This window comes from Filicampus tigris, chromosome 19, assembly GCF_054856515.1.
Source record: "Filicampus tigris isolate MCC_2025a chromosome 19, RoL_Ftig_1.0, whole genome shotgun sequence".
In the NCBI taxonomy this organism is placed as follows: Eukaryota; Metazoa; Chordata; class Actinopteri; order Syngnathiformes; family Syngnathidae; genus Filicampus; species Filicampus tigris.
In genome coordinates, this window is record NC_141235.1 from 1,324,394 (window position 1) to 1,340,390 (window position 15,997).

At 48.9% G+C, this 15,997-nt stretch overlaps 1 protein-coding gene across 2 annotated transcripts in view; it reads right to left on the reverse strand.

Moving 5' to 3' along the window:
- The window catches only part of LOC147128764 (adenosine kinase-like), a 63,704-nt gene extending 47,942 nt beyond the window's left edge, over nt 1–15,762 (reverse strand). Inside the window, exons 1-4 of one of the 2 annotated variants that reach the window (XM_086017363.1) lie at nt 15,581–15,762; nt 13,843–13,917; nt 13,687–13,740; nt 5,552–5,630 (exon numbers count right to left, since the gene is read on the reverse strand). In XM_086017363.1, the coding sequence (XP_085873489.1) occupies nt 5,552–5,630; nt 13,687–13,740; nt 13,843–13,917; nt 15,581–15,630 (258 nt within the window). In that variant the 5' untranslated portion in view covers nt 15,631–15,762. Of the gene's footprint in view, nt 1–5,551; nt 5,631–13,686; nt 13,741–13,842; nt 13,918–14,538; nt 14,691–15,580 lie in introns of those variants that run through there. The other variant, XM_086017362.1, reaches the window with a different exon arrangement.
- Between the last annotated feature and the right edge of the window lie 235 nt (nt 15,763–15,997).

Below are 15,997 nucleotides of genomic sequence, written 5' to 3' on the forward strand. Positions count from 1 at the left end.
ACGCAATCGCATTTTGTGTGCGTGTGACGTGGCACGACTCGCACGGTTGGCATTGCAACGGGGCCGAGTTCGAATCTCATCAAAGTGCAGCGCTGCTGTTAGCGCAAAGACGCGCAAATTTGAAACACGAACTTTGGCTTCAAAAACCCTAACTCTGCTTTGGAATGCTTTTGATCGAAACCCTACTTTGTAACCCTCACCTTGGCTCCACAGCCCCAGTTCAAATCCAAAAGCAGGCGTCAAACCGTCAACCTTATTTGAAAGGAAAATGCAAGAACTAAGAGCAAGTTCACCAAATTAAAAAGAGAAAACAAACACTCGAGAATTGATTCGAAGTGGTTTCCCGTTTGAAACACGAGTTGGTTTACCTCACAGTGTCAGGAGAAGGACAAAGAAAAAAGAAAAAAAAAAAAAATCAAAGACATTAGTTGCTTGCTGACGAGCATCTTTGCGGTGTCATGTTAACTTTTCAAGCACCTGACAACTGCAAGTTGAACACATTGTTGTGAAACGCGCAATTTGCTCGCTAATTTTGGAAGAGTCTGTTGCCACCGATTCCGGTAATTGGAGTCGCTTCGCTTTGGTAGAGCGGCTCCCATTTCTCCCGAGGTTGGCACAGCCGGCTAATTACATCACGCGGCGTGACACAGACATTTCGGAGACGTCAAGAAAATGAGATCCCCACTTTGGAACCGCGCTTGCCGATTGCCTTTGACCACTTTTCTGGCTAAGCTGCTTTTGAAAGGCGGCTTTCGCAACAAAAGCTGCTCTTGGACGCGACGTTGGGAGTTCGCACTTGTGTCTCAATTTGACAACAAAATCCAGCCGGGACTGAAAACGCCGGAGTAGCCTTTTCGCCTGGTAGTACAAAGACATGACGGCTCTGATGAGTCTGGGGAAAGCAAAGGCCTTCCCGGTATTGCGTCGTGGCCACGTTCAACAATCTTGCTCAGTTATCAACAAAGCAACGTTTCCGCGGCAGGTTGTTTAACGCGACCGGTCCGTGCCCCGGTGACCGCGCGATCAATGCGTGGGCGGAGGGGGGGGCGGGGGGTCGGATGGTTTTAAAATGGAGTCCAAGAGCTCGGGTGAGAGAGCTGTAACTCAAGAGGCTTTGCTCACCGATCAAGAGACTTGCGCTATTTCCTGCGGCTGTTACAGGCCAAAGCACAAAAATAAACGTTGCTTTACTGAACGCTCGCCGGAGTCAAATACACCCCCCCGGCCCCCCGGAAGCCATTGCCCCCCCCCCTTGCTCCTTGCTCCTATGACTGCTGCTCGGCTCGCCCTCCAGCAAAAGTAAAAGGTTGGCACTTTTTGTGCAAAGGAGCCATTTGTTCAGGTGAAAAGGAAACTTGCATGGTAAGCAGAAGCCGGACAGTAGCGGGTGGTGGGAGATGGAGGGCGGGGGCGGTTGGGGGGGAGGGGGATCCCACATTAATCACATGGACTCAACATCGCGAGCATGTTCATTGAAGAATAATTGCCGAGGGGTTTTATGTAGCGTTATGTACTCTCTCTCGCCGTGAGGTAGAAGCGGGCGGCGGAGAACGGGGATAATAGAGTAAGAGGATCATATTCAAATGTTTGCCGCTTCAACCTTTAACTCGGAGCTTAACCCCGACCTCGGATAGTAATCGCAAGTTAATTGCCTGCTGATCTGAGGAAAGGGCGGGGCGGGGGGGGGGGGGGGCAGGACCTACGCAGCTACAATGAAAGAGTTGCCACTTTTACGGGTTCACAATACAATACAACTTTATTTATGTGTATGTCAAATCTGAGCATTGAGTTACCTGCCGAGAAGTAGCTTTTGCACAATTTCCATCTGAAAGTTTCAGTTCGTAACTCAGTGAGCATTGCAACTAAAAGTGCCTGAGCTAGTGAGTGAAGCCACGCGGCCCCATTAAACTTGGCGCCGCCCCCAAAGAGTTGCCGTCAGCGGGGCAGGTAATGAGCCTCTGGTCATCCTTTTTCTGAGTTTGTTTAAAAGCTTCAGTAAGAATAGAAGCAGCACAGCCGCCCCCCGCACCCCCCCCCATCCCGCGGATCCGCTCAAGAAAGTGGCACGTCTTGTGAGTGTCAAGCCGCTAAGTTGAGCTGCCGCTGTTGCCGCCATAAACCCGCTGGGAGAGCTCGGAATAATCCCGCCAATGTTAATGATGCAATTTATATGTGAGGGCGAAGCGCCGTTTTGGCAGAGTCTTTCCGACTCAACGGGCCGCAACAACCCGCCGCCCCGCCCCCACCCTCGCTAGTTGGGAGGGCGGCGGCGGCGTGGGCGGAGGATGTCAGGAGCACCGCTAAGTGCCATGACTATTTGTGTCTGGCTGTCACTCGACTGCGCCTTTTTCTTCCCCGCGCTCACCGACGCGTTTTCCATCCGGCCCGGTCGGGTCTGAAACGACTCAAAAGCAACTTCTGCCGGGTTTTACTTGATAAACAAAACAGCTGTTGATTAAGTTGAACAGGCGCGGTGTTCTGTTCCAGACGCACCCCTTGTCAGGTTTTCCATCTGAACCCAAAAAAAAAAAAAAAAAACTCATTTGGGTTTCATTTATTGCCTGGCACGCCGCGACAACTCGCTCAACTTTTGAACTCGCGAGGGAGAAACGGTGACGGTAATTGCAGGCCGGTCTTTGTTTCCTAAAGAGAAGGAAAAAAATGATGGTTTTAAACCCAAATATTGAAATGTGTTTTCTCCTCTCTTGTTGCTAGGCGACACTTGAGCCACAGAAGGAGAGAAATGTGACCAATAAATTCTACTGTCAGCTATACTCAGTAAAATCGAAAAAAAAACAAGCCCACGGCAGCCCCTCAATGCGCGTCGGCGACTGTGGCTCTCCTTGCCTACATGTGAGGGCATTACGGTACCTGGATCGCAGCGATCACTGCCAACAGCCTCTCAAAATCGCCACACTCTCCCCTTCATCTCCTCTTCTTTGTGGCCGTCTATTTATTCCTTGACAATCACGCCATGTTTTTGTGGTTCAAAGAAAAAAAAAAAATGAACACAGTTCACGTGGTGTTTTATTGCTCCGCGTGTGGCCAAGAAATCGCAGACTGTAATTTGATTGCGATGGTCCACTTCAGTCGCTTTTGGCCGCCTCGCTCGGCGGGCCTAACGTGCCGTCAAATCATAAACTTGAATCTTTTCTCGCAAGCACGCGCTTGAGAAGCCGCAGTAACCGAAAGACTCGCGAGGGTTTTAATGGGCTCGGCCGCTGCTAACGTTGATGAAGGCGCAAGGTCGGCGCTCGTAGGAAGACCTCAGCCACCAATACCGAACGTCCAGTCACAAAGAATGTCGGCGCTAACACGAGTCATTAGCTAGAAGTAATAATAAAAAGGCCTAATGGCTTCTCCTTTTTTTTTTTTTTTTTTAAGTGGGCAAAAGCTCGTCCTACGCCGGCGGTTGGCAACACAAAAGCTCCACTCTTTCTCCTGCGGCGGTCGTCGTCGTCGTGGCTAAGTGTTACCAGGCGCAGGAATTTCTTCATTTAGCCCGTCACTGCTCTTTATTTATTGAACGGAATGAGCTGTAAAAGCCAAACATTAGGTCATGGCGTATTTTCACCCGGAGATATAAGTCAATGAGACATCAAACCTTCTGTTTCCTAAAGCGGAGCCGCTGCAGTGTGGGATTTTGTTTTTCTGCTTTTGAAATCAAACTTTCAACAGCGCACATGCCTTTCCAATTAGGAGCTCCGAAGCCTGGGCCCCCGTTCAGCCCCCCTGCAATTGACCAGGTCTGAGGAAATGTTAAACAGGCATCATAACCATAACAGAGACGGCGTCCCCCCCCGCCACCCCTTCTTCCTTCCAAACGGTAATTAAGACATCGCTGCAAACGGATGATACGGACTGCGAAGGCTGCAGAAAAATCGGAATAAATCACAAAAAGCCTCATCACTTAGTGACACGTTAACAGCGCCGCCAAAGTCATTTGTCTTTTTGTTGAAAGTCTGTTTGGCAAATGAGGCAATGAGGCCGATTTGTTGGGGATTCCAATGAAAACACCCAATTTGCAGACGCACTTCCCCGGCAGAGGCAATCGCTCCAAAAGCTGCGGCGGGTCCGACAACATGGACGCTTTCAATGCAAGCTCAGTGAGGCCAACTGAGACTTATCCGTCCGTCTAAGCTTGCGTTGGGTCAATTCTCATTTAACCGAATCCGATTCCCACCGATCGGGCCTCTTCCTAAGGCCCGGCCGGCTTCAGGTTTTCCTTGATCCCCGACTTGGACGCAGCGGCGCTATTTAACCCCCGTTCCAACCTCTGACGAAGCGCTCCAGTCGGCGTGTCGATCATTGATCCGTGTGGGGGTGCTCCGGCGTCGGCCGAGATTTTGTCAAGTCGTCTAAAAGCGCTCATCCGGTTGTGAATTGCTGGTTTCAAATAGAAGAGCAACTCGAAGGTGTGGCTGGTGGGCGTGGGAGGGAAACACTCACTGGCCATCTTTCCTCGGGAGGAAGCTCTGCAGCGTTGGAGCGGGCCGCGCCATGCCGATGGAGGAGCAACCGAGTTGACTTGGCTAAAAGGGGAGCATGTCCAATTTCTCCCATGAGGACAATTTGCGCCTGATTTGACAGCGGAGCTTGTAACGTACTTCCCGAGCGGGGCGTCTTGGCTGAGCTCGTTCTCGATTCCACTGTCAATGTCATTCTCTTCACGTTCGCAAGGAAGTGGAGGGACGCTTCGGCGGTCAACTCCCAACTTTTGGGGGGGGTGAAATGTGCAAGCGTCGAGATTGGGCCTTTCGTCAAGAGCTTAGACCTCCATCTTGGTCTGTGAGGGGGTACACCTACTCAGTCGCCGACTGGAGGCCAACCTCAACTCTGTCAGTTTCTATCCATTTCGTCTGTCGACTGAAAATGACATCGCAGTCGAGCGACTGCGATGTCATTTTCAGTCGACAAATGGGCGCAAAATGGCCGCCCCCTGAGATGGACAAAAACGGGTGCATTTTGCTATAGTCCATAAACGCAATATTCATCAGAATGCCCTGTTTCAACTAGCGTAGAAAATATTCTTGAGAAAAATATGTTTGGGTTGACTTCCTCTTGAAAATTGATGAAAACTAGAAAAAAAAAACTTGATGTACACAGCTAACATACAAACTCCTGCATATGAATACCAAGTGCAAGCATTATAAAGAAAATAAGCGCGCACACACGCACACACACAATGAGAGTCCCAATTAGCATTTGGCCTCATTTGACCTCATTTTCAGCAGGTTGCTTCTGTTGACTCCAAGCAGAGCAGAGTGAGCATCGGCGCACCAGGAGATGCTATGAATTATCTTCTCCCAACTCCGACAGCCAGTCAAGATTTGGACAAGCAGCAATTTCTTTGACGTAGCCACCCACCTCAGCGAACATTTGCCTGATGAAATTTATTGTGACACGCCAATTGCGTCGCAGCTGGTAATTTCTCTCTCTAATTGACGCGTCTCGGGGAAATTGGGCCAAGGAGATAATAGCCCAAATATTATGAAAGGCTTTTCTTTCTCTATTTGACACCTCTGATAAATGGCACAGACAAAGGACTAACCTGGGCGATTTTCACAGAGTTCTGCGTGGAACCGCCGGCGTGATATTCAACTTCTTTCCTCTTGACAATTTCTTCAAATCTTTAAAAGAAAGCACAATTTGAAAGGTGTCTCTTTTTTTTTTTTTATGTTCAAGGATGATCATATAACTTTGCACGCACAAAAAGAGAAAAGAATTTCAAAACACTTCACATACAACAATAGATGGTTAACTACCGTTCACAGTATTCAAAATAGAAGAGAAGTTTAAAAAGAAGACATACACACGGTTAAAAGCTTCAAAGATTGTAAAAAAAAAAAAAAAAACAAGTTAAAAATCCTTTATTCAGCGTTGCCGCCTGCTCTTGGTGTTTTTGTCTGACACTGAAGAGAAAAAGTGTGTCCTACGACATCCCACAGCCGCCGGTGCACCTTCAAAGGTTTGTTGAACAAACGCAAGGAAAGTATAAACACAAAAGCACATTCACACACTTGCTGCTACGGCCTCAAACGACGCCAAGGAAGTCCATGTGCGGACTGGCTAGCGTGAGCTAACAAACGTCCAGCGGAACACTTCAATCGATCCCGTATCTTTGCAAAGCCATTTTTAAATGAGGAGCGCCGATGCGCCGCCGCAAGGTACTCGTCTTGTCTGGGGAACCGCAAACGGGAATAATGTGCATTCTTCACGCCGGGACTGACGCCTGCGTAAACGCGTCCACCCCATTCCCGAAAAGGAAGACCGCCCGCTTGGAGACGAATTTGCAATCCGCCGACAAACGGGCCGAGTCGCCGCGAGAATTCCACCTTCGGTGACGCGAGCGTGGAAGAGAAGCTCAATCACAAGCGTGGCCGCTTGCATAAACAAAGCGCTACGCGGTGTCAAGCGGCATTCCCATTTGAGGATCATTTTACACGGGAGGTGAGACGTATTCCGAGGTTTGGAATTCCGCGGCCGGGACCGATAAACATCGGCTTGGAACGGCAAACGCGTGGCGCACAGGTGCGCTTTCAACCGCTTGATTGAACACACTGTGAGCAAATAAACGCATGCATGACAAGCGCATTCCCAAACAAGCTGCTCCGGCCTCCGAAGGGGGCCTCACAAAACTTTGTCCAGTCTCAGACCGACGTTTGGAGGTGCGGTGAATTTGGCGGGCTCACTGTTGACATGACTGCAGCTGGATTCCTGAAGCATTTATTTTGCACGACGCAAAGTCTCCCCCTCAAAAGCGCAGTCGCTGGATTTCTTTGCCCTGCGTCCATGCCGCTCACGTTTCGGTGTGAACGGAACATTTCGCTGTGCTTTGGGGCTCCTCCTACTTGACTCAACTACACCATCCTGTCGTCTGTTACACAGCCGGCGAGGCAGCTGCCATTTCAATTATAATAGCAATAATCGGCCGCGGCTTGCTCGTCAAAATGTCATCCGATGGCGGTGCGCACTCTGGCCATGTTTTAATGTAGCGCGGCGAGAGTTTTGAGCCGCTGTGAAAGTAACCTTTGCGGCTTCAAAGAGAGTCTTCATATCATGTCTCCGGGCGGTCCAAGGCGACCGGGATATGTTGCGAAAAACTTTACATGCAAGTGGAAAATAAGCTAGCCGGGCGGTGGGGTGGAAATCCACCCCGAGACACCTGTTATGACTCCTCCACAAAGGAGGAATTAAAAAGCACGGTGGGTGTTTAGAACATGAAGGCAGCCAAAGGACTTCAGAAGTCATTTCAAATCAGCTTCTGAGGAGTTCACCCCCACCCCGCTTCCCGTATGCCCCCTCCTTCCTGGAAGTATTCGCTCCACCTTTCAGAGCAGATAGCACGGGGGGGGGGGGGGCCGGCATGGGGGCCCCGAAAATCCCAGAAGGGAGCAGCTGCCTGGAGCCCTTTCCGCCCGCAAACAAAATGTGAGCCCACAGCAGCGGCGGGCGGCGTCAACCGCCTCCCTTTGGCCATTTACGGAGAGAAAAGCCCTTCGCGATCTGCTGAGCCAGTGGCAGGAGAGGGAGGGGGAGGAAAAAAAAAAAAAAATAGAAGGGATTGTTTTGGACAAAATGTCCTCAGCCACTAAAGTGTGCTTACACAAGCACGAAGCCGGTGGGGCTCTCTTGACGAGACATTTCAGCTATGCAGTCAGACATTCCGCTGAAGGAGAGTTGCCCCAACGGCGCGGGGCCAACAATTCCTTGGCAAATGGCTTTCTGATTCAAAGAGGCTCTCGCCCAGCTGCGGGTTTGGAGTGACTCACAGATCCCTGTAGATGGCAGCGTTCAGTCGCTTTGGAGACGAGATCAGCACCGGTTTTGACAAGAAGATAAAGATTAGAAGGCGGCTCTCGGCTTGTCAACTTGATTGAGGAAGGCCATGTAAAAAAGACACTGACGTTCAACTCCTGCCTGTGAATATATTATTATCTTTCCATGTTGAGCACAGCAGCCCCCCCCCCAAAAAAAAGCTAATTTTCTCAGCTTTCTTCCTCAGAAATTGGTCATTTGGGAGATACTAACCCACGTTCTACTGCTGATGACCGAAGAATGGAAAACAAGCTTTTTTGAGTCTTTGGGAGTCTCGGTGCGTCCCACAAGACAATATTCTGTGGCTCTTGAAAGATGAGTCAAAGTGCTGTCAAAGAGCTGGCAACACGGGCAACTCTGCTTTGGAAACAGCTGGCAGCAAATCAGTTCAAGGCACACATCCAAAACGCAAATACTACAGTACGTACCGTCATTAGCGTTTATAAAATAACTTGACTTGCGGTTTGTTCAGATGAAATTTCTTGCCTCCCGGTGGACTGCCGTGATTTGAATTTGTCCCTCTCGTGAACCCGTAATATCAGTGAGCTCACACGTTAAATCACGAGGTGGGGCTCCCAAGGACTGGCTTGTTTACATTCCCGTCATTGCCGCCCAACTGCCACAGCTTCCCATCAAAGGCAAACACGAGAGCATCCAAAAGTACTTTAAGTGCCTTAAAGTGACTCATGACTTCCTCTTCAGTCTGATCCCGAGCACCCCCCCGAAAAAATAAGACGAGTAGATTATTTACATGAGGCAATAATTCAAGACTTGCTCCTCTTAAGATCTTCCACCGAGAGGCGAGACGAGCCCCATTTAAGTCCATTTCTCTTCGCGGGCCTTTATGATGTTAAGCCCATCTCGATACGACCGGATGAGTGGCCGACAATCCCCGTCGAGTGCCGACAGGTCTCGTTTAATCAATGGCTCGACCGGATCGGGGCGCTCGGGAGGGCTGAAGCGCCTGCAAGAGTGCTTGAGCGCGCCGGGGCTCATTTTTCTCTGACGATCACGCCGGCGCCGCCCGTCCTGATTTAATCGCCTCGCTCACTTTGAAACAAATCGCCGGGACGGGGGACCATCAAAAAGCTTCTCTTCCATCACTGCTCGAGAGGCCACCGGGGGGGGGGGGGGCGCATTCGCTTGGCCGCCATGGCCCATTCATGAGGGGGAGGGGCAATTAGCTCTGTCTTAACGAGAGCAAGCGGACACTCTTGGGCTCAGTTCACACACAAAAAAAAACCGATATGTCCAATTGGTTGGCCTTTGATGTACCTTGACAAGTTGAATTCATTCCAGGAACAAGCCAATCTCACCCACCGGTGCCAAAATTAATCAACCGCGAATCGATGACCAACAGACAACTATTTTAATAATCGAGTAATCGCTAAGAGCTTGTTGACAAGGACAAGTTTGTCTTTGAAGGGGCGGCTGGAAATGAGCAAAATGTCGCCAAGTTGATTTTGAGACGACTTTGTGGGGATCACAGCAATGTGTCTGCCTGACGGGGGGGCCTCAGAGAAATCCCCGTCCCGGGATTGGAGACGAGTCCCACGGCTGATGAGAATCCCCCCCCCCCCCCCCCCCCAATCGGCATGTGCGTCGCTAGCCGACATTCCGTGGCAGTCTGGAGGCCCGATGCGCCGTAATTGTTTCCATAGGTCAGGCTGACAGGCGGGGAAAGAAAAAAGTGCTTGAAAGGTAGATGGAAGAGAGGGCGAGGCGCATTGTATGCTTTTATTTTTTTTCCTCGCTCCAATTAAATTGTTTGTCAAAGCCTTGGTGAGGGGGTTCGGCAGTTTATCCGTTTCAAAATCGATATGCCAGACAGCCCCATTCATTACTGGCCGGTGCCGCACTCCTCAAGGTTGAGCCTTATCTTTTCTTATTTCCAATCAATAATTATCTTCTCGTCCTTTAGAAAAACAAGTGCTTTTTTTTCTCTTCTTCTTCTTTTTTAAAGGGGAAGTCAACCCAAACATTCCATGCAGGCCCACTAGTTGAAACGAGGCATTCCCCTTTAATTCAAAGCCGCCCAGTATCTGAAGTGGCAGAGGTGGGAATCCTCAAGTCGATTTTCCAGGGATCTGTACTAGGGCCTTTGTATTTGTGCAAAATCTTGACTTTTGCTACTTCCGACATTTGGAAATAGATAGCTGTACTTTAATTCCAAAGCCAGCGAGGACGATGAACGCAGACTGAAAGGGGCGTTCTTACTAACGAGGAGTTGAAAAAAAGCAGCAGCTCAGCGCGCAAATGAGTCATGAGCGGAGGCCTCGGCGACGCGCTCTAATCGAGAGCGGGATGAGCGCCCGTTCGCCAAAAGCATCGGCACATTGTTGGGCTATGGCGGACGATTTGGCGAAATCCCCATTGAGCGCGAGAAAACAAGGCCCGATTACCTCCAGCTTTTGGGGGCACAATTAATTAACGAGTGCGCAATTACACGGCCGTGATGGGGGCCTAATTGCAGTACAATGTTGCAATGACAAATGTGCAGCCTTGATTTTGGTTTTTGTGCTTTTTTTCCTTTTTTTTCTGAAAAGCTCCATTCCGTTGGCGTTAGTGTGAGGACTGCGTGCACCCAATGAGGCGGCACTCACACGTATCGCTTCCTGTCACCGTTTTTTTTTTTTTTTTTTTTTTTTCTTTTCTTGCCTTTCCTTGCACCGCAGAGGGCGGGCGGCGTTGTTTGTCACAGTGCGACAGTGGCGGAAAAGAGGAAGGGGCGGGCGGCTGAGCGGAAGGACGCCAGGAAGCTTCTGGCATTTTTTTCCTCCCGAGGATTGAGACTTAAAGCAGAGGAGACGTTCTGCTTATCTCGGAGGTCGGCCGTCCAGGGTCCCCCCCCCCCCTCCCCCCACCGTGGGGCGCATATGGCCCCGTGTGAACTCGCCCACATCACCCCCAAACAGCAGCCCACCAGAACTACATTCGCCTGCCCGTTTAAAGAGAGAGGCTGCTGCCATCCGTGGCTTTTCCTGTGTGGCTGCTGGAGGGTGGGAGGGGGGGTTGCATCAAAGATAGCTAAAAATAGCCCTGAGCATGCTTGTTTTTTGTCTCTGAATGAAGCACAGTTTAATGCAGCAGCTGAGACACCCACATATTAATTATCAAATGCTCTTTAAAAGCGAGCATCCAAGCAAAGGATTGGCAAGGAGGGGGGGGGGGGGGTGGAGTGGGGGAGCGGGCTTGGTGGATCATGTTTGGTGCACCACCTGCTGGCCGCCAACACATGTCGAACTAGAACATAATCGCCCCCTCCCCCGCCTTGCCATTGCATCAGCCTTAGCCGCTCTCATGCTCCACTTTTGTACTGACATTCATTCAAAACTTTCCAAGCATCAAAGGCGGGACAACGGACATGTGTCCCGTCCTCGTGGAGCGTCCAGCAAGCTCCTCCCACGAAAGGTGGCCTTGGATTCGGTTGGATCTTTTTTTTGACATTGCGGGTACAATAGAATGCACTCCGTCCTGTACTAAACTGCGCCTTCCTTGTTGGCGTTTTGTATTTCCAAAAATGATGATTGAATTCATTCTCAAATTGTCTCGCTGCAGCCTTGACAAGCGTACCGAAATGTGGCGACGCGACAGACATTCCGTCGTCGCGAGACTGACAAGCGAGGCTGGATGACGTCCAGAAGTCCAAAGCGGACAACCTGGATGTGTCGATTTTCGGCCTTTTTCAAGCAATCTGAAGCCAGCAAGAGGCACTCGAAAAGTGCCGTTGGCTCAACTTTTGACGAGGCGACTGCAATGAAACGCTGTCGTGAACCCAAACGTCCTTCCTTGCCCTCTGAACGCCCGAAAAACAAACGCGACCCGGGCGGGGGGGGCGGTCCTCAGGTGTCCACACACCCAGTCGAGCATGAGAGCATCCTGTCAAGTGGTGGTATCGCCCGGAGGGGGCGGGGTGGGGGGGGCCGTGCAACAATGGCCATCGCCTCTGATCGGCGTATCCCAAAAAAAAACAAAAATTTGTTATGAATCACAGCAAAGCACTTTTTTTCTCGCAGTTATAAGGTCTGACCAAATGAAGCTCCTCCACTCACTTCAACCTAGTTGGGCCTTCAAAGACTGGAGGCAAGCTGAGCTGAGGACGTCACCCACAGCCAGAATTTTTTTTGCCATGCCCTCTTTGTTGCTTCCCCTCCCGGTAGGCCGATTGAGTGCGAGCGGCTGGGGGGGGGGGTTGCGCGCGACGTTCTCACGCCAGTCGCGGAGGCCCCTCCGCTCATCTACCGTGTGGCGCGAAGATGATGCGTGCGTGCGTGCGTGCGTGCGTGCGTGCGTGCGTCTCAACATTGCGCACCCCCTCCTCGGGAACACCTCCCCTTGTTCCCTCCGCCAGCTTGCTAACGTGGCTTGAATTATTCATGCGGCAGAGAGGCTCACGCACGCCATATAATGAGCAGTTTGCAATTGTGGCGCGGCGGCGGCTAATCCGCCTTTAGCGCAGAGGAAGAAGAAGATTGATGAACTTAATTGCTGCGAGCGAAAAACCTCTGCAAAGACCAGTCAACAATTCATTATCATTGAATGGAGGGGTTTTAAAAAGCACCCCCCCACACACACACTGCTTCTGATCAATAGCAGTAATATGTTGTTGGTTGTTTTTTTTGTTTTGTTTTTTAGAGTGTTGCCGAATGCTCCGCGCCTCCCTGGAATCGCGTGTTTGCCCACATTGTAATCTCCTGCAGAAAGGAGGCGGGCGTTCACCGCGATGACATGTTATTTCCTGCCGAGGCTCCTTGGAAAGCCGGCGGGAGGCCGAGGAGGAGCAACTGCAGGCGACTGTTGCCTCCTGGTGGACACCAAAGAGGGAAAAGCGCTCGCTGCCCAAGCAAACAGCTGATCAGCTGATGTCCGCCGTCAATCCTTGAAAGCAATCGCCGTACGTGATCGTTTCCGTCTGTTCACCTTTCAGAGGTCTTTTTTTTTTTTCTTCCATATAATTGGTCATTTATACCAAAAGTTAAACTCTACATCTTTGTATGAAGCTAGTGAAGCTGTTCAAGTGTAAAAATAATTCACTTCAAACCAATTTGGTATTTGGGTGCTCAGTGTGTGGCGTCCACGTAACAAGGGTAACACCGAGTGGACCACACGGGGAGACAGCCCTTCAACAATCTCATGCGAAGAGTTCACAAGTTCACTTTTGGACCACACGGGGAGACAGCCCTTCAACAATCTCATGCGAAGAGTTCACAAGTTCACTTTTGCACTTACAAGTCACACTCGTGTTGCATGATTTCTGAGAACAAGCCTTATCTGGGTTCAGTGCAGATGAGACGGCAGCAGCCGCAAGTGACGTCAAGGTGAAAACGTCTCCGGTCGACGACTGCGACTGACATATTGGACGGCATATTGGCGTGGGCTCCCGTCGTGCGTGCTACAGATGGCGAGGCTTTTCCGCGCGGGCGCCACGTGAACCCAGACAGACTCCCCAAAGCGGCGCCATCTGCACTCTCCCCCGAGCGGAGACGCCGGCCAGGGACTGAGAGTCAGCGCTGGTGTCATGTGAGCAACACGCGTGTTTACCTGTCACGGGCCACCTCGTCATGTGTAGTTCATGCAAAACACCGATGTTTAAGACGCATCGACGATTTGTGAAAAAGACAGTTACAAATACATTTCTGACTTGAAAATACATTTGTAACGACTTTTGAAGCAACATTTCATTGTTGGCTGCACCCTCGTGTTGCCAAATAGTGGGCGTGTCATGTTGAGGGCTAATATACCACGTGGCTATTTTAGGCTTGGGGATGAATGACCAGCGTGAGCCCTTATTTGGCTCCAACACACATGCTTAACATTGAGTATTATTGATTTATGCGTGTATTTATTATATATTATTGTTCTACTCACAAGGCCTTGTGTTTGCCCTCAGCAAGGATCTGGTCATTGGGCTTCAGTCCGTACCTTAGTCAAGACAAATACACAAAGTAGTAGACAGCAGTTTTGTGTCATTAGTCACAGATAGTTGCAGATATGACAGGAATTACACAAGATTGTCACACTTACTTATCGAGGAAGTCTTTGTCCACCACTGCGGAAATGTCCAGCAGGGGATTGCCCATCCCGAAAAGTGTGTTTTCACTGGGGTGTCAGGGGGGGGGAATGTGTTGTAACAACAGTTGTAACAATGTAGCTTTTTTCTTGTTTTTAATTCAGAGACAACATTTTCTATTGTATTGTGATTGTTGATGATTATTAGGCGGTTATGACTATGGTGAGCATTTGTAGAGTCCAAAAAGATTTGATACATGGGTTAGAATTGCATGGCCCAAAAGATGGAATATTCTTTTGATTTTTTTTATTTTTATTATTTGGACAGTTTTTAGGGAACATTTTGTTTACATAAAATCCCTTTATGGCCCACTTGATGAAATTTGCCCCCTGATGGGTTTGCCCACAAGCCGCAGGTTGCCCGCCTCAGTAGATTGCCATATGTGCTATCTGTGGTCAAAGTCTCTCCTGTCACGATAACATGTTAACCAACCTTCAGCACAAACTGACTGTCTAGTGTAAAAAGTGACATACTGCACAAAAAAACAGATTTGAAGAACGAGCGAAAATAGTTCGGACTTGACAGAATGTGACACGTTCTTCATTCTGATTCATGGCCAAAAATGAGTTCGGTCAATCAAGTTACACCGTCCTGTAACCGCCAACGTTTCTTTTTACATCTCAGAATGGGTGTCACAAGTGCTGTCTTACCTTGGAGCTGGCATAACTGTCCGAAAATGTGAATTTTAGGAGGCGAGAGGAACTTGGACTTTCTGCAACGTGCTTTTTGGAATACAGGAAGTTCGGCTGTCTCATTGGAAATGATTGGTCTGATTTGATTGGCTAGCGCATAAACGAAGGCGGAACTTACGCGACTTCTTGGCAAATGATTGGCTATGAAGTCCAGAAAATTATGCGTTTGTTGTAAATCGGACTGGACAGCACACGTGTGCGGTCAAGCGGGATTCCGTTTTCAATATACAGTACAACAATAAAAAAAAAAAAAAAAAAAGAAAAAAGGTCATTATTTAACTTTCCTGAAAAAATATGACACGACAAGAGAATAAGTTGTAAAAACGCGTTACTTAATGTCACACCTCTTGATATTTTATTCAACGGGTGTAGAGACTTGAACGTCTCATTTTCCTAAAAGTTAACCCTCTATTTACCTATGGGCTCCAATTTACTGTAAAGCATGATTAAGGTGTTTATTGGTGACAAAACAAATGGAACGTCATATCAGATGACATACAAAATAATAAAAGATTTTTTTTTGTATTGTGTCATATTAATACAGTATGCATTTCTACAGTGGCGAAAGTGCTGATGTTGGAACAATTATACAGAAGTGTGACATGACGAAAGTGCTGACTCGTAGTTAAATGCTCAAATCTGAAACTTATCGTCATTTTAAAGAAATTCCGAATTCAAAATTAAGGTCGAATCCACGGCAGATTAGTATTATGGTTTCTTTTTTTTCTTTTTTACTTTACAATAACACATAAATAATTTACTGTAAAGCATGATTAAGGTGTTTATTGGTGACAAAGCAAATGGAACGTCATATCCGCCGTCTGGGGGGTTAGCGGCAATTAGCATGTGCCCTGTCCATGTGGACGACGCTAACCGCGGCGTGAGAAGTGTCTGTTGGCCGGCTCTTCAACATGAACCGCGGCGACTCCGACTGTAGTACTGTAGTGGCTAGCTAGCTACGTGTGCTAACAGCACACGAGCTCTCAAGAAAAACACTTACCTCAACGCTATTTGCCTCCATTTGGACGGGTTCGGGTCGACGTGGGACATGGCTGCTTCAATGAACTTCTTTGATGTTGCTGTGGAGGTTGAAGATGCAGAAAGAGCTCGTGATGACACACAAGTACACACCGCAGCTTCCTCTTGAAATGATGCAGATCGTGCCAAATTCACTGGGGGGGAGGAGATTCCAATCGGACTGTGACTTTCTCTTACGGTTAAAACGAGCAAGAAAGTCGTCAATTAATAAAATATTACTTTGCAAATTGTTTTCTGTAGTAAAAAAAAATTTTTTTTCCTAAAAATCAGTGTGCTTTGTGTGTGGGGGGGGGGTGTATATTTCATCTCAGGAAGATGACTCGTCTCTCAAAAAAATATATTTTCATCCTATTTTTCTTGCAAAAATAAAATCCTTTGA